This window comes from Vitis vinifera, chromosome 7, assembly GCF_030704535.1.
Source record: "Vitis vinifera cultivar Pinot Noir 40024 chromosome 7, ASM3070453v1".
Classification (NCBI taxonomy): Eukaryota; Viridiplantae; Streptophyta; class Magnoliopsida; order Vitales; family Vitaceae; genus Vitis; species Vitis vinifera.
In genome coordinates this window covers 25,583,356-25,597,299 of record NC_081811.1, presented here as the reverse complement: position 1 = coordinate 25,597,299, position 13,944 = coordinate 25,583,356, and the positions used below count along the sequence as shown (strand labels likewise).

The window sequence follows — 13,944 nt, the reverse complement described above, 5'->3', positions numbered from 1 at the left end:
CAAAGTTTAATTGAGGGTCAAAAATGACTTATTCTCAACCAAACTTATGAAGACTTTTCTTAAGCATTTTGGAGAACAAAAGAAGTCCTTTGAATTCGTCTTGATTTTCTTCAGTCTTAAAAGTGGATGAATGACATTTTTGTATTGTGTTTGATATTCTTTCACGAGCCTGTTGAAGAATGTGTCAAGCTTGGACTTGATTTTAATCCAAGGGTGGTAAAAACATGTTCCTGAAGCAAAATTTAATTGAAAGTCAATAATGACTTGCTCTCAAGTAAACTTATCAACAATTTCCTCAAGTGTTTTAAAGAACCCAACCTTGTCTTCTTTAGTTTTGAAGGTGGATGAATGACACTTTTGTTTGTGTTTGATATTATTCCATGAGCTTGTTGAAGAATGTTTGGAGTTTAGCTTTGACTTTTGAAGCTTCATTTTTAGATTTAGCTTCTAGGTTGCATCGCCTTTTTGAGAACGCGTCATGCTGAAAGAAAAGAACACTTGTATGTAGAGAAGTTGGAGATTTTAGTTTAGAATTTTCGAATTTGACTTTTTTAATACAAAGAGTTTGTTCCTCGTTTAAGAAGTTTGCCAAGAATGATGATTTTTTTTTTTTCACTACAATTTAAGCTCTTGTAGGATAGGAGCAATTAAGCTCATGCTTTAAGGAGCATCACTGGAATGCCAAGGTTTGAAAACAATTGTGGTAAAATTTGATGTCACGCCCTTTTCATCACCGCTAGTGTAGGTGATGTTTGCACAACATGTCACACAATCGTGACCTTTGTCTTCAAATCGTTTTGCCTCCTTTATTTTTGCGGCATAAAGTGATGGATTCCTATGCATCTCATGATCTTCCTTGGTTTTGCTTGGCTCTACACCAAAAGCGTTTTCTTCATCTTTACCTGACTCATCTTCTTCCGAAATCTCATGACAAGAGACCATATGAGTTGATGTCACCATCCCTCTATTGAAGAACTCCGGAGGGAAGTATTCTCCTAAGTTGATGTCACAAATCTTTATTAATAGTGGCCTAATTCATAAGGAATATTTGACCACCTCGAAGTCTTATCCCTAAGTCAAAGTTTCTATAAACTCTAGCACAAGCTCAGTATCCTCTCAATGTTAAAAATTCATACAATATAACATTTTGATAAGATCATGACTCAATTACCAATGTCATGACTCACCATAAATCCTATCTAATGTATAATCATATACATTAGTACAATCACCATGAGAAATTAATCTCAATGACCAAAGACAAGTCATCCCTCTAATTAGAAGGTAGGGTACTATCACATCAAACTTAGAGTTTTTATGTAACTCTTAATACACTCAAGTCATTTACAATGCAAGAAATATCATACATGAATGTTCAAAGAATATAATACATTAATACAATAGATAAATTGGAAAATTAGAATCATATTATAAACAATAAATTCATTATCATTACATTATGTCATACTTTTAAGAACATATTTTTAAGGACTCTATCCTAATTTATAGAACATTGTAATATAACTCCATATAATATGCTAAGATGATGACATGTCCCATGTCCTCAGGATCTAACTAACATAGGTATCTTCTAACCCTTTCTTCACCCATCTTTCCCCACTTTTATTCTACTTTTCAAGTTGTAGGGGTCTAGGCTTGCACGAGATCAACAACGAAGGAGCAATCTACTAAGTTTGCGCATCAAAGTCTTTGAATAAGTTTCCGAGTTTTGTGTATACTTGTAATTGGTCCATGTTATTAAAGCGGGTTACCAAAGAGTCCAATTCAAATCCACGCCCCATTGAACCAATAAAACAGAATAATTCAACATCTAGAAAGATAGGCCACTTGCGCTTGTGGATGTTAAGTTGAAGGCGTAGAAAACGCGAGACTAGCTTTGAAATTAAAACCATAATAAACCCAAGGTTCTTAGGACGCACCCCCACAAGCACGCTGATGGAATCTACCGTTGTTGGTTTTCAAAAATGCCAAGTCAATGCGCAGAAAATAGAAGAAAGAAAGAAGGAAGAGCGTAAGTGATCCGTGCCCTAATGGCCGTGGCCAAACGGTTGAGGCACTGATCACCCAGGCCAAGGAAGAACAACTTCCGACAACATCTATTATATACGACTCCAAGAACAACCGCCAACGAATACAATTATGGGAAGTACAAAGTTCCCAGTTTTTCCTTGAATACACGGCTTGGCCAAATTGAAGAATAGCTTCCAGAACAGACCGATGACCGCAGCTTCTGTCACAACGAACCTGTTGCCATAGTCTCAAAAACTTTTGCAGTTTCAACTTCAAACCTGCTTGAAAACTACAAATAATAGTAATTGCCATTTATTTACCACTTGCATTATTCCAATTCAGAATCAAAATCATGAATGAAGGCATGAAGTGTGAATATAATTTTAAAAAGTTATTACCTAACCCTCATTTCATGTTGCCACATCTTATAAACATCTTATTCATCCACACAGCGCACCCGTCTCATTTTCTGCTATATCCAAACCATAATGGTTATGGTTTCCTAGATAATAAACAGGGAGAAAATTTTAGAGTCCATAAGAACTTGTGGTAGAACTCTTCCAACTTTGTCTAGTAGCAGTACTGTGATCTTTCTCTTGCCAGCTTTTTATGGGAGGAACAATGGACTAGGCTTCCAAGACAAGGATTACCTTGGCCTGACATAGCCCAAAGTGTCAGTGAAGTGCACTGGGCCGTGGGAACCGGAAGTTGGGTTATGTTTAAGAGGAGACCATCAAAATGGTTGATGACAGTTGATAAGAAATACGATCCACCAAGATGCGAGATTCTTTCTTAATTTTGTATGGTCGCTTTTCAGGAAACAAGCCTCTTCACCTCGCCACATTCATCATACAATGCAACTACTTAGAAATAGGCATTACCAACATCATAATAGAGAAAAAAACAACCTTCCTATCAAACAGTAATCTTCCTGGGCCTAATCACCAAGATTGGTTCAGTAACCTAAGTCCCAGAGTGTAGAAAATATGAAGACAATTAAACAGCATTCTAGAAAACCATCAAGAGATCACTTGAAAAACTGACACTAATGCGTAATTTTTACATTCAGAGGATGGATCAAGGCTACCTCTGCACAAGTCAAATAGCAAGCTAAACTGGTTATGTTCTCCTGTATGCCTACTTCAGCTCCATGGTCCAGTTCATCACATCCTCTGTAAGACCCATCTGTAGTCTTGTGAGTGCAGAATATAGTTGTTGTGATACGACACCAATTCCATTATTCTGATAAGAAACCCTGCAAAATGAAATATACAGTGAATATTATCTTATTCATAGTTAAGGGCCCTGTGGAAGCTCAGATAAACACTTGAATCAGGTCAGCTACCCTAACAAAGCCTCACTTGGTGGGCTATCTTTGATTAGAAATGTGCCTTCAGAAGCCTAGGAAAGCACTTTTCCTTCATTTTAATCAAATGAAAAAAAAAAAAATGTCAAAACTTTCTTATCTAAATACATTGACCTAACACCCTCATTAGTCAGCTCTAATCTACTACCAAATGTTGCAAAAAATTATCCATCCCTGATCATCTTAAACACCCACTCTTAAATGAATTCATCACTAATGTTAAAGCTAGTCACATGTAAATTCTCTTTGAAGCAAGCACCGCCCTCCCCATCCACCCCGGGTAACATGTTTATCTGAGAATTCAATCAATCTCAAAAAATACCATACAATCTTGTAACTATGGCAATGGTTAAGGGTATAGAATGCTGAATACTCAACCAAAAAAGGAACAAAAATGAAACAAGTCCAAAAATAAGCACAACTAAAATGGGCATGTTAAGATGGAAGAAAAAGCAACTCAAGCAAAAACAGATTAAGAAACAAATGCCCTAGCATGATTCTAGAGATAGCATCAATTAAGGACCAAACAAGAGAGTTGAGTAAAATGTTTGGTCATGTACAATGGAGGTCAGTGGCTGCAACAATATGGAGTAATTATCAGGATCCAAGGTGAAAGCACTGTACAGCCTAAGGAAGGCCAGAAAAATGTAGCTATTGCCCATTTGTTCAGGCGTAGAACTGGGTTATTTGGGTTTGGGACTGCTTCATATTTGGACTTCATTTATTTATTTTATTTCCAGCTCATTTCTATTTTCTTGTGATTGGATCTCATCTGTGCATTTTCTCATTCCTATTTTTAGCACTATTTTCTCGTTCTTATCACCACCACCACATGGTAAGTCTACACATTCAAAACCACATGATAAGTCAACACATTTTCCTACAACAAATACCTATTCATAATTTCATACAATCAACCATAGATTTAAATGCAAGTGTTGCTTATTCATATATATTTAGAACTTCATTATGAAAATATGTTATCATAATATGAAGCTTACAGCCTTACATATCAAAAAAATATGAAGCCTACAGCCTATGGTCCAGAACATTCTGAGTCAGTAAGTTTGAATACTAGTACATCCAAGCAACAGTCTAGAAATGAAAATTCAAGGGTTTATCCTCCACCAATCAGATCATATGTGGCACCAAAACTATTGTTTTTCCAGTATTATCTAATATAAAAAACTTCTCTCCTCACCCAAAGTTTGGAAAGTATACAAAGGAATTAAAGGAGCAGAAACAGGAGCATTTATATAATAATGGTGAAGCACTTTTAACATGGACTGAACCCCACAAACTACTGCTCTTCATTTAAGACAATGAATGGCCATAATATGAAAGTTACTAGATTATTAAATGCAATTCTTAAACAATGTAAATTCTTCTACTTCTAATGCAATTAATTATCATTCCTCACCCTCGCACCAACCAGAAATAAAAAATAATAACTTATTCTTATGCTTCATCAATCAAGGATGACTCCCCATTCTACTAGAGAAAAAAATCAATCAAAATTAAAAAGCCTTGGTGGGTAAGGAGTTAGGGTGGAATGCGGAGGTTGCAGGTTCAATTCCATGAACAAGAAAAAATAAGCCATCTAACAAAAAGTAAAAGAAAATAAAACCGCAAAATAAGAATATAATTGTACCTTTTGCCAAGGTAAGTTATGCTACCCACAGGTGATACAACAACAGCTGTTCCTGTACAGAAAACTTCGTCAGCATCAAGTAATTCATCCACTGATACAGGGCGCTCCTCAACCTGCATTTCATAAGACAAGCTTTAAAGATACAGTGTTAAATGATTCAAAGACTTCAAACTGAAAAGCCTGACTGATGCAGATGAGCTAAAACTGCGGAACTCAAGGAAGACTAATGCAAGTCACCAAGTGTTTAAAAGATACATCACAGATTTCAGAAAACTCAATCAATGATGAAATTAGAGGTCATAACCAATAACTGTAGTTATCATTACCTTTCTACTGTTAAAAAAAATAATAAATAAATAAATAAATAAAAACCCAAAGTCCCCTCAGTTGCTTGGAGTTTACTCAAGTTATCAGGCACAAAACTAACCCATAAAAAAACCCCAAGTTTGGAAGCAAGTTACCACATGTACTCGTCTCTTGGTTGAAAAATACTTACTTATTTGCGAAACTTGGGAGAACCTACAAGTTAACCACAAGTAGGATTGGGCCGACAATGTATAATATGCTTTAACACCCCCTTCACAGACAACCTTCTTTGGGTTTGTATATAACAACCTTCTTTGGGTTTGCATGCAGCTCAATAAATTGGGATAAATAAACATATAGGAAGATTTGAATTCATAACCTCCCACTAAAATGGGAGCACAAATTGTAATAGCAGCAAACAAATTACAAACCTGTTATCACAAATAAATAAATGGAGGACCGAAGCCTCTTGTTAACCAAAGTTTTGATACCAAGCTTAAGTTTGTAGACTTTAGGTTATATCATGCTCCTACACGTCCATCATAATATAAATAGGGTCATTCAATGACCTTCCCACCATAATGTCAATTTTATTGCCCTCCACAACTATAACTTAATTACAGGTCTCAGACAGGCCTTGTCCTAGTTTGTTATGATTAGGAAATTCAAAACTCTAGGCATCAAGAAAAGCTTGAACTCTTCAGCATATATTATTATGCAAAAGAAGTATCATTTAAAATAGTATTCATGCAGAAAAGAGGTTCTGCCCTTAGATTGCTATCTAATCATAAAATAGTCACCAAGCAAATACCAAGAACAACATAACAATTATTCACTAATAGCTGCCTTGCCTTCCAAAATAAGTACCTGAAAACCTTGGCTACGAGCAACATCAATAATACTCTTCCGTGTAATGCCAGGTAGGATCGTCCCTTTGATTGAAGGAGTAGATATAACGTTACCCTAAGAGGTACAGTGAATAAGAAATATCAGCTGTAATAGCCTCTGATAACATAATTCTTCTTAACAGGGCATATGAAGCATGCATTAAGAAAAATGTCGCAAATGAACTGAGGTATACTTTACGACGAAACTGCATTAAATCCAGGATTGACAAACTACATAAAAATTAAAGCTTAAAAAGAAGGGGGGGGGGTGGTAAAAACAACAGCAAATCCATCTACTATTCAAGCCAATACATGATAAACATGAACGAATAATGGAATCATTATCGTTTACCTAACAAGAAACTAAGAATAGGGTAGCAGCAAGAATCCAATTGAAGGGGTAAAATCAATCTGTTGACAGTATATACAAAATTGAAGAAACAGCAAATTGGTACACACAGAAAACCAACATTTCATCTGTATGAATTGTTGGACCATCCTAATCATCATATCATACTTGAAGAACTAATGAGAGAGGGAAAAGTCCAGATCTTGTGCTCAATAAATATGAAAATGGTTCACATCTTCAAACAGTTTTCCCCCAATCAACTCAATAACAACTCCCCCAATATAAGATGATTTGAAGCTCATATTTTTATTCAGCATACTGGAAAAACTGAACACCTTACTCCTTAGGCTGCATTTGCTCCACACAAACAGAAATTCCCCAGATTGTTCAAAGAATTGAAATTTAAATTACCTGTATTGATGAGTATATACAATTATAGTTCTCACCTGAACTAGAATTAAATCATCAAACAAAAAAAATGAAATTGAAACCAGCATTGACAGAGTTAGCAGTTTAGTTGGTGGTGATGGCTATCCTATGCGCAATGTCTTGGAGAATTGGAGGATGCAGCTTGCAGCAGTAGGATTCTGGCAAAAGTTTTTCATAAGCAGTGAAACCAGTAAGAAATTTCTATAAGGTGATCATAGATTGAGAGGGACAAACTTAGTCTAGTGTGGTGCTAAGATGGTGGTAGTTCTGTAATTAGTGAAAATTTTTCTGGAGCTGGCACTATGCTGATTATGGTTGCAGTGAAGATGAACCATTAAACAAGGTAGAAGTGGTGGTCATAGAGGAGGATTAGAATTAATATCATGGTCATGAAATAGTAACAGTTTAGTAGATGGTACAATGAATTTTAACCAGTGCAAAGGCAGTACAAGGAGAGAGGATTTGTATACAGCAATTTTGGCAATTAGAATAGTTTCATTACAACGATGGAGAGCATCTGAGTTAGTGGTGGCGGTGATGCTGATGCTGATGCAGGTACTGGTGTTGTGGTGCCAAGGCCAAAAGGTGGTAGTGGAGGCAGCATTGGCAACTGATTCTTAGAAAGATGATGGATGGAGGCCATGGAAGGGAACTATAGATAATATCTCTTCCCTATGGTCCTTTAAAAATCCCACAAAAACTTAAAATCCAATTCTAGGACTTTGGGTGGAATTCCAATCTACTCCAAGGGTTATGGCCCAAAGACAATGAGTAAAAATTGAGGGAGGCAAATTGTCTGTCAAAAAAAATGTAAAATTGAGGGACACAAATCCATATAAAAATCCATGTATCAAGGGAAACTTCCAGAACAATCAAAAGGAGACAAAATAAAAAAATAAAAAAATAAAAAAAAATCGCGTTTAAGGAAATGAATGATGCACAATGCTTACAAGCATGCATTGCCATTCCAACATCAAAAAATCACATGCTTGTTGGAGTAGGTATAAAACTTTCTTCGTAAGGTGGTCTGTATAATATTGGATAAGATATGAATATATGATTACTATTCAAAAGAAACAAAATCTCAGCATGTAAAAATGCATGGTTCTTCCAAACAGTACAATTGTTTCAAATCATAGTTAATAGCCTAATAATTGTTTCATAGGCAATGAGATGTATAACTTTTTAAAGGGAAAACAAAAGAAAAAGAAAATAGAAAACAGAAAAAAATGTTGGATGGAGTTTCCTCCAATAAACCAAAGAGGCCAAATTTTGCTGTCTCAACTTAATAATAAGGATAGCAGATGTAAATATGCACATGTATCAGACCAGTTGATTCAAAAATTAGTATACCTTTACAGTAAAAACATTACATGAGGAAACCTCCTCCAGATATTTTTTGTGAACACAATCTAGGTACAGAACGTCAGAATAGCCTTTGGCTTTTGCAGCAGACTGTGCCTTCAGAACCTGCAAAGATGAATTAAACGCATGAACAAAGATAAGTTAGAAACCACAAATTTGTAACCCAATTTTCAAAAGTTGAATGTTAAAGATACTCTTCTATGGTCAAAAGACCATATTTTCCATGTTCCAATATCAAGCTCTGAAATTCCCCAATTTAACAAAATATAGTTTCTGAGGGGTTGATGAATGAATAAGAAATGTGAAATAAACACAACATTTTTCATCAACTTTTCAATATGCACAACCAAGCCATCTTCTTGGAAAAGTAGCTTCATACCAAAATCCAACATCATGTTAAACAATAATATGAAATACAAGTTTCAAAAAATATATTACTTCAGGTTCATTACCGTGAATTGTTGTTAACAAAATTTTGCAGTTGAAATATGGACATAATTTTCTAGGAAACAAAGAAGCAACTTACTTGCAAAACATAACTCAGAAAAACCACAACATGTAAAGACACTTGGTTTTATTTTTATTTTATTTATTTGGAAAAAAAAAGTTATAAAACAAACAAACAATTATACGGGGGTTCAAAGGAACTACAGTCAAGGGACATCAAAGAATGTTTCTTTACAATTCTAAGATTGACGTTAATTTTATACTTTTTGGATGAACAAAAATAATGCAACATACAAGCATACTTTCTAGGACCCGTGGAAGAGAAATTAAAACCATGTACAATCACAAGATGGTGTATTAACAAATAGCAAACCATGAAAAGGTCAAAAAAAAAACAGAAGGCTAACTTACCGCAGCATAGTTTCCTATAGTCTTTACACCTCCAGTACCACCTGGGGCTGCACGATGGACTTCAGCCTCAATCACCAAATTTATTGGTGCCAACCCTTCCTGGCATGAGAAAAATGAACATACAACCTTGGATCATTATGGAGGAGGGAAGATGTGCCTAAAACTATGGGAAGCTGCAATATGATATTCAAATTACTTGCAGAATACAGTCATCCGCTAAAAGACACTCGATAGTATGTGATAATTCTTCTACTTGTCAGGAAAGTAAACTTATGAAGCTTTTTGGTTTAGAATCAAGAAGTTAACTTTCTGGCCTTATAATCAAATAGAGATTGATCATGTCCATATTTTTGTAACTGATGCTCCAATACATTGTGAGAAATGTACTATCCCACTATGGTATATGCATGCATATAAACATAATTCATTTTGCACATTACATCAATAAAATAATAAAAAGAACACTGCGATGGCATAAGGTATAATCATACATAAAAGGAATCCAATGATGCATAAAACAAAGCACATTTTAATATGCATTTACAAAAGGAAGACCTAGGATGTCACATGTTTATAATTAAATCAACGCTGGAGAAAAAGCTCTATCTTCTAAATTATAGACCTGATAATGAGTGATCAAAACTAATTGAAAGCAGAACGGATACTATTGACTTATTGAAAGCTAAATATTCAAAAGGGAATATGAAATCAAATATTCAATTATCACATATAAAAATTTATTAGCTTTGTAAAGCATCAAAGGACTAATACAAAGAGAGATACATGATTGCTTTTAAGTGACCACAAGACTTTGATAAGCATGCTAAAGAATATTACTAACAAACCTTGAAATAGTTTCCAACAGGAGAAACATAAATCAGAAAGGTGTATTCAGGAGAAGGTGCAAGACCAAGAACAGCTCCAGTCCCCATAAGTAACGGTCTGATATACAAGGAACCTTTACCTGGTGGGGGAACCTGAAACAAGAAATTAAAGAGTACAACTTACTAAATTAACAAGCAATACCAATTACGAGTGCAATTTTTCACTAGAAATTTGAAGTTGCACATACCCAGCGTTCATTTGCTAAAACAGTAACCTTTACAGCTTCCACAAACTGTTCAACTGTTGGAGAAGGCATGCACATTCTCTCAGCACCCATCCTCATTCGCTGTGCATTTTCCTCAGGACGAAACAGTAAAATTTTACCATCTTCTTTCTTATAGGCTTTCAGACCTTCAAATAGTCCCTAGGGGGGCAAACAAGTAGAGAATAAGCTATGCTAAAAAAAATTGAGATTACAATGGCACAGGACGCTAAACATAAAAGATGAAACTTGTGACCATTTGCCATATGAATCCACAAACAACAACTTAAACAAGAATGATAACATGTAAAAAGGTGAAATTAATTCTGCAAAGATCTTCTAATCGCTGCAATTCTCAAAATCCAAAAGGCAAAAAGAACTTTTAGCATGGTCCACAAAATAAAATTGATATTTGTTAAATAATAATGGCCACAAAGCCCATGGGAAAGTAGACAACTAGCCAAAGGTAAAGTTTATTCCCATAGCAAATTTTGCTTTTTGTTGTGCCAAAACCCAAACCTAGGACCTTAAATAGATTATTTTGACAAAGAATTGAACATCAATGGACTATGAAGATTCAAAGATCTAACCTGCCCATAATTTAAGACACCAGCTGATGGGTTCATCTCAATGTTCCCAAATCGCTGCAATTCTCCTTTGGAAAAGTTCCCACCTCGAGAACATTTCATGACATACATATAATCAGTAGGCATAAACCCAAATCCAAGGTTGTCCCAGTCCATGTCAGCTAATTCAGATACTTCACTGCAGTTTTTAACAAAGACTTGTTAATATGCAAAATCAACAGATTAGATCTGCAAATATCAAACAGATGTAATCTAATTTCACTACATAAATAAATAAAACTTTAAAGCACTATGAATACATAATTGCCAAACATGTCACAAGGCAAAAGCGAGTTAAGCAAATATGGTATCAGGACTGGGATTTGGTTAGCAACCTCTTTCGAGTTTTACATTTGTTTTCCTTAATAAATATCTTTCGTAGCAATTAAATTTGATATGAATTACAACAGTCCTATGGTCAAATTCACATAATGCATTTTCTCCCGCATAAGCAATTCATTCATTTCTGGAAAATTCACGTGAAACTGGAATATATTAAGCACTTATTCCATGGTATTTCTATGTCTCTCCATTCTCCAACAGCACAAGAAGAAAGTAAATCAAAAATAGGGGAAAAAATTCATGTAAAAAGCGAAACTAGTGGGAATCTCCCATTCAGGCGCACCTGTAAACACCAGATACTGCCGCATCAAACCTTGCAGAAGAAGCCGCTTGAACATTATTAAAAGAAGCAAAAGAAGACTGCTTTTGAAGCTGCAAACATATGCGTGCGACACCATATTAGACTAATCAGTTCGACACATCAAGCTTCCGTTAGATTGCCGAGAAATCACATCAGACTGGATACAGTGACATATTCCAGTTTTTCTACCCATATTTTCCTAGGCTTTCTCAGCAATCAAACACAGAATACGTACACGTATGTCATATAAACGAGGAAATGGAGATACCTGGAGTGGGGCAGGAAAGGAGATTCTTTTGTCATTGAAGAATGGGGGGAGATGAGAAGAAACGCCGCGAGAAGTACCTAGAAGGTAATTTGATCCCAGACCTGAGAAGACGGCGGCGCTCTCCATTACCCCTTTTTTCCCTTCTCTAACCTTGTCACACTCGATTTCTGTCCATTTATGCGTCTGAGCCTCCAACTAAAACTGAAATTTCAACTTCGGCCCCAAAAATATTATAAAATAGTAATAATAACTTACAAAAAGGACACGGATCCTACCACGTCAGCGTTCTAAAAGAACCTCATCCCCTTCCTTCATCAATTGTAATCCAAAACTCAGTTATAAACCAAGATTTTCAGTGCAACCCACGACTTTATGTGATAAATGGCCAAAGACATAATCCTTTTAACGAGTTACAAAACGAAAGAAAATAGAATTTTGAGCAAAAATAATTCGTTTGAAAAAAATATTCACAAATTAAATCTCCTATCAAAATAAATTTCAAATTAATGTATTTTAGTTACTTGGACATCCATGTGATTCAGGAATTTTTTTTTAATATTTCCATCACAAAAAAAATTTAAATATAAGATTGTAGTTGGTAATTACAGAGTTTGTTTGAAGCTTAAATTTAAAATCGTAGTCTTCAATTGTAATTTTAAGTTTAAATTTATAATTATAATAACTTACTACAATTTTAACTATTTTAAAATTTATTGAAAATTATAATTACTAATTACGGTTTTATGATACCCATATAAATAAGTCATATTGATTTAAAAATTATTTTGATAATAAAATTATTTTCTCAATTTTTTTTATAAAATATTTATAGATATTTGATAAAGAAAAAATATTACACTTTTATAAAATCATCAACCTTCACTAAAAAAACATTTATACCTTTTTTAAATTTAAAAAAAAGGTAAAAAAGGAATCTATAAAATATTTTTCTTATTTGGTTCTTTCGAGGAAAATATCTAATTATTGAATATTGCCTTGTTTTCAAAATTTTCTTAAAAATATTTATCTTATGAGAAAAAAATTAATTACTGAATGTTACATTTTTTTTCAAAATTCCTCACGTTTGTATAAGAAAAATATTTTCTTACATTTTTAAATTTTTTTTTCTCACTTTTTTCATAGTATTTAAATATAAAAATATATTTTAAGCTATATGGTAAGAAAATTTTTAAAATAAATAAATAAATTATTTTCATGTATTATTTCCAACTCATTTATCCTATTATATCAAATTTAAAAAAAAAAATCTGAAAATGCACAATTTTTTCTAAAACAAAAAATGATTTTTTTTTTTTTTACCATTTTTTTCCTTCCCAATGTTCCCTAATCAAACGTGGCATTAATATCTTACCCTTTCCTTTGACGCTTTCCAAAAAGCAAACATACTATAAAAAGAAATGCTTATTATATATATATATATATTTCTTCTTTTTTTCTTAGGTGTAATCATTTTGATTACGTGGCAATTAAATTTTTTGTGAAAAATAATCTATACCTTATTTGGCATAAGTAGAAAGTTGAATTAATAGTTCAATACTTCATATTTGTCCAGCATCCCAAATTTGATTAATAATAAAAAAGTTGAAAGTGAAAAAAAATAAATAAATAGGAAATAAAGAGAGAGGAGATGAACGGTCAAAGAAAGCTGCCGCCTTTGAATTGGACTATGATTTTTGGGAAATAAAATAAAATATTTTATTTCATAGATTGACCCTACCAAATCCCTCAACTTCAGAATACGCTGACCTGGAATTGTCATCTGCATATTCAGTGAATCTAGTACAGTTTTAGCATGACATAAACGGGGATTTTTTTTCCAACACCTACTGTTTTGATAAATACATTTCCCAACTCCACATGAAAAAATAACCAAATATATGGGAAATTTCCATTTAAAAAAAAAAAAAAGTCCTAGCGTAGCAATTCTAACTTTTATAAATTCATTTTATTTTGGTCCATAAAAAAATATTTTAAAATACATATATTTTTAAATAAGTTAAATAATTATTTTTTAAAATTTCCTTTTACTTAATATTATTAAATAAAATTGATAAAGC

The 13,944-nt window shown here is 33.7% G+C and overlaps 1 protein-coding gene across 1 annotated transcript; it reads right to left on the bottom strand.

Annotated features, from left to right (window-relative positions):
- Window positions 1-2,881: 2,881 nt before the first annotated feature.
- On the bottom strand, window positions 2,882-12,228 carry LOC100853545 (branched-chain amino acid aminotransferase 2, chloroplastic). Its single transcript, XM_059738618.1, has 11 exons — window positions 12,142-12,228; window positions 11,867-12,061; window positions 11,581-11,669; window positions 10,920-11,094; window positions 10,315-10,491; window positions 10,088-10,219; window positions 9,243-9,341; window positions 8,373-8,489; window positions 6,222-6,317; window positions 5,049-5,161; window positions 2,882-3,286 (listed from the first exon to the last, which is right to left on the bottom strand). The coding sequence occupies exons 2-11, from the start codon at window positions 11,990-11,992 to the stop codon at window positions 3,169-3,171; spliced, it is 1,242 nt and encodes a 413-aa protein (XP_059594601.1). The 5' UTR covers window positions 11,993-12,061; window positions 12,142-12,228; the 3' UTR covers window positions 2,882-3,168.
- Window positions 12,229-13,944: the final 1,716 nt, after the last annotated feature.

Bases quoted from the DNA above. Each gene is read 5' to 3' on its own strand.
- LOC100853545 (XM_059738618.1), bottom strand. From the start codon at position 11,992: ATGGAGAGCGCCGCCGTCTTCTCAGGTCTGGGATCAAATTACCTTCTA. The intron at 11,670-11,866 runs GTATCTCCATTT...ATATGTTTGCAG, and splicing joins CCTTTCCTGCCCCACTCCAG to CTTCAAAAGCAGTCTTCTTT. The intron at 6,318-8,372 runs GTATACTAATTT...TGTACCTCTTAG, and splicing joins GTAATGTTTTTACTGTAAAG to GGTAACGTTATATCTACTCC.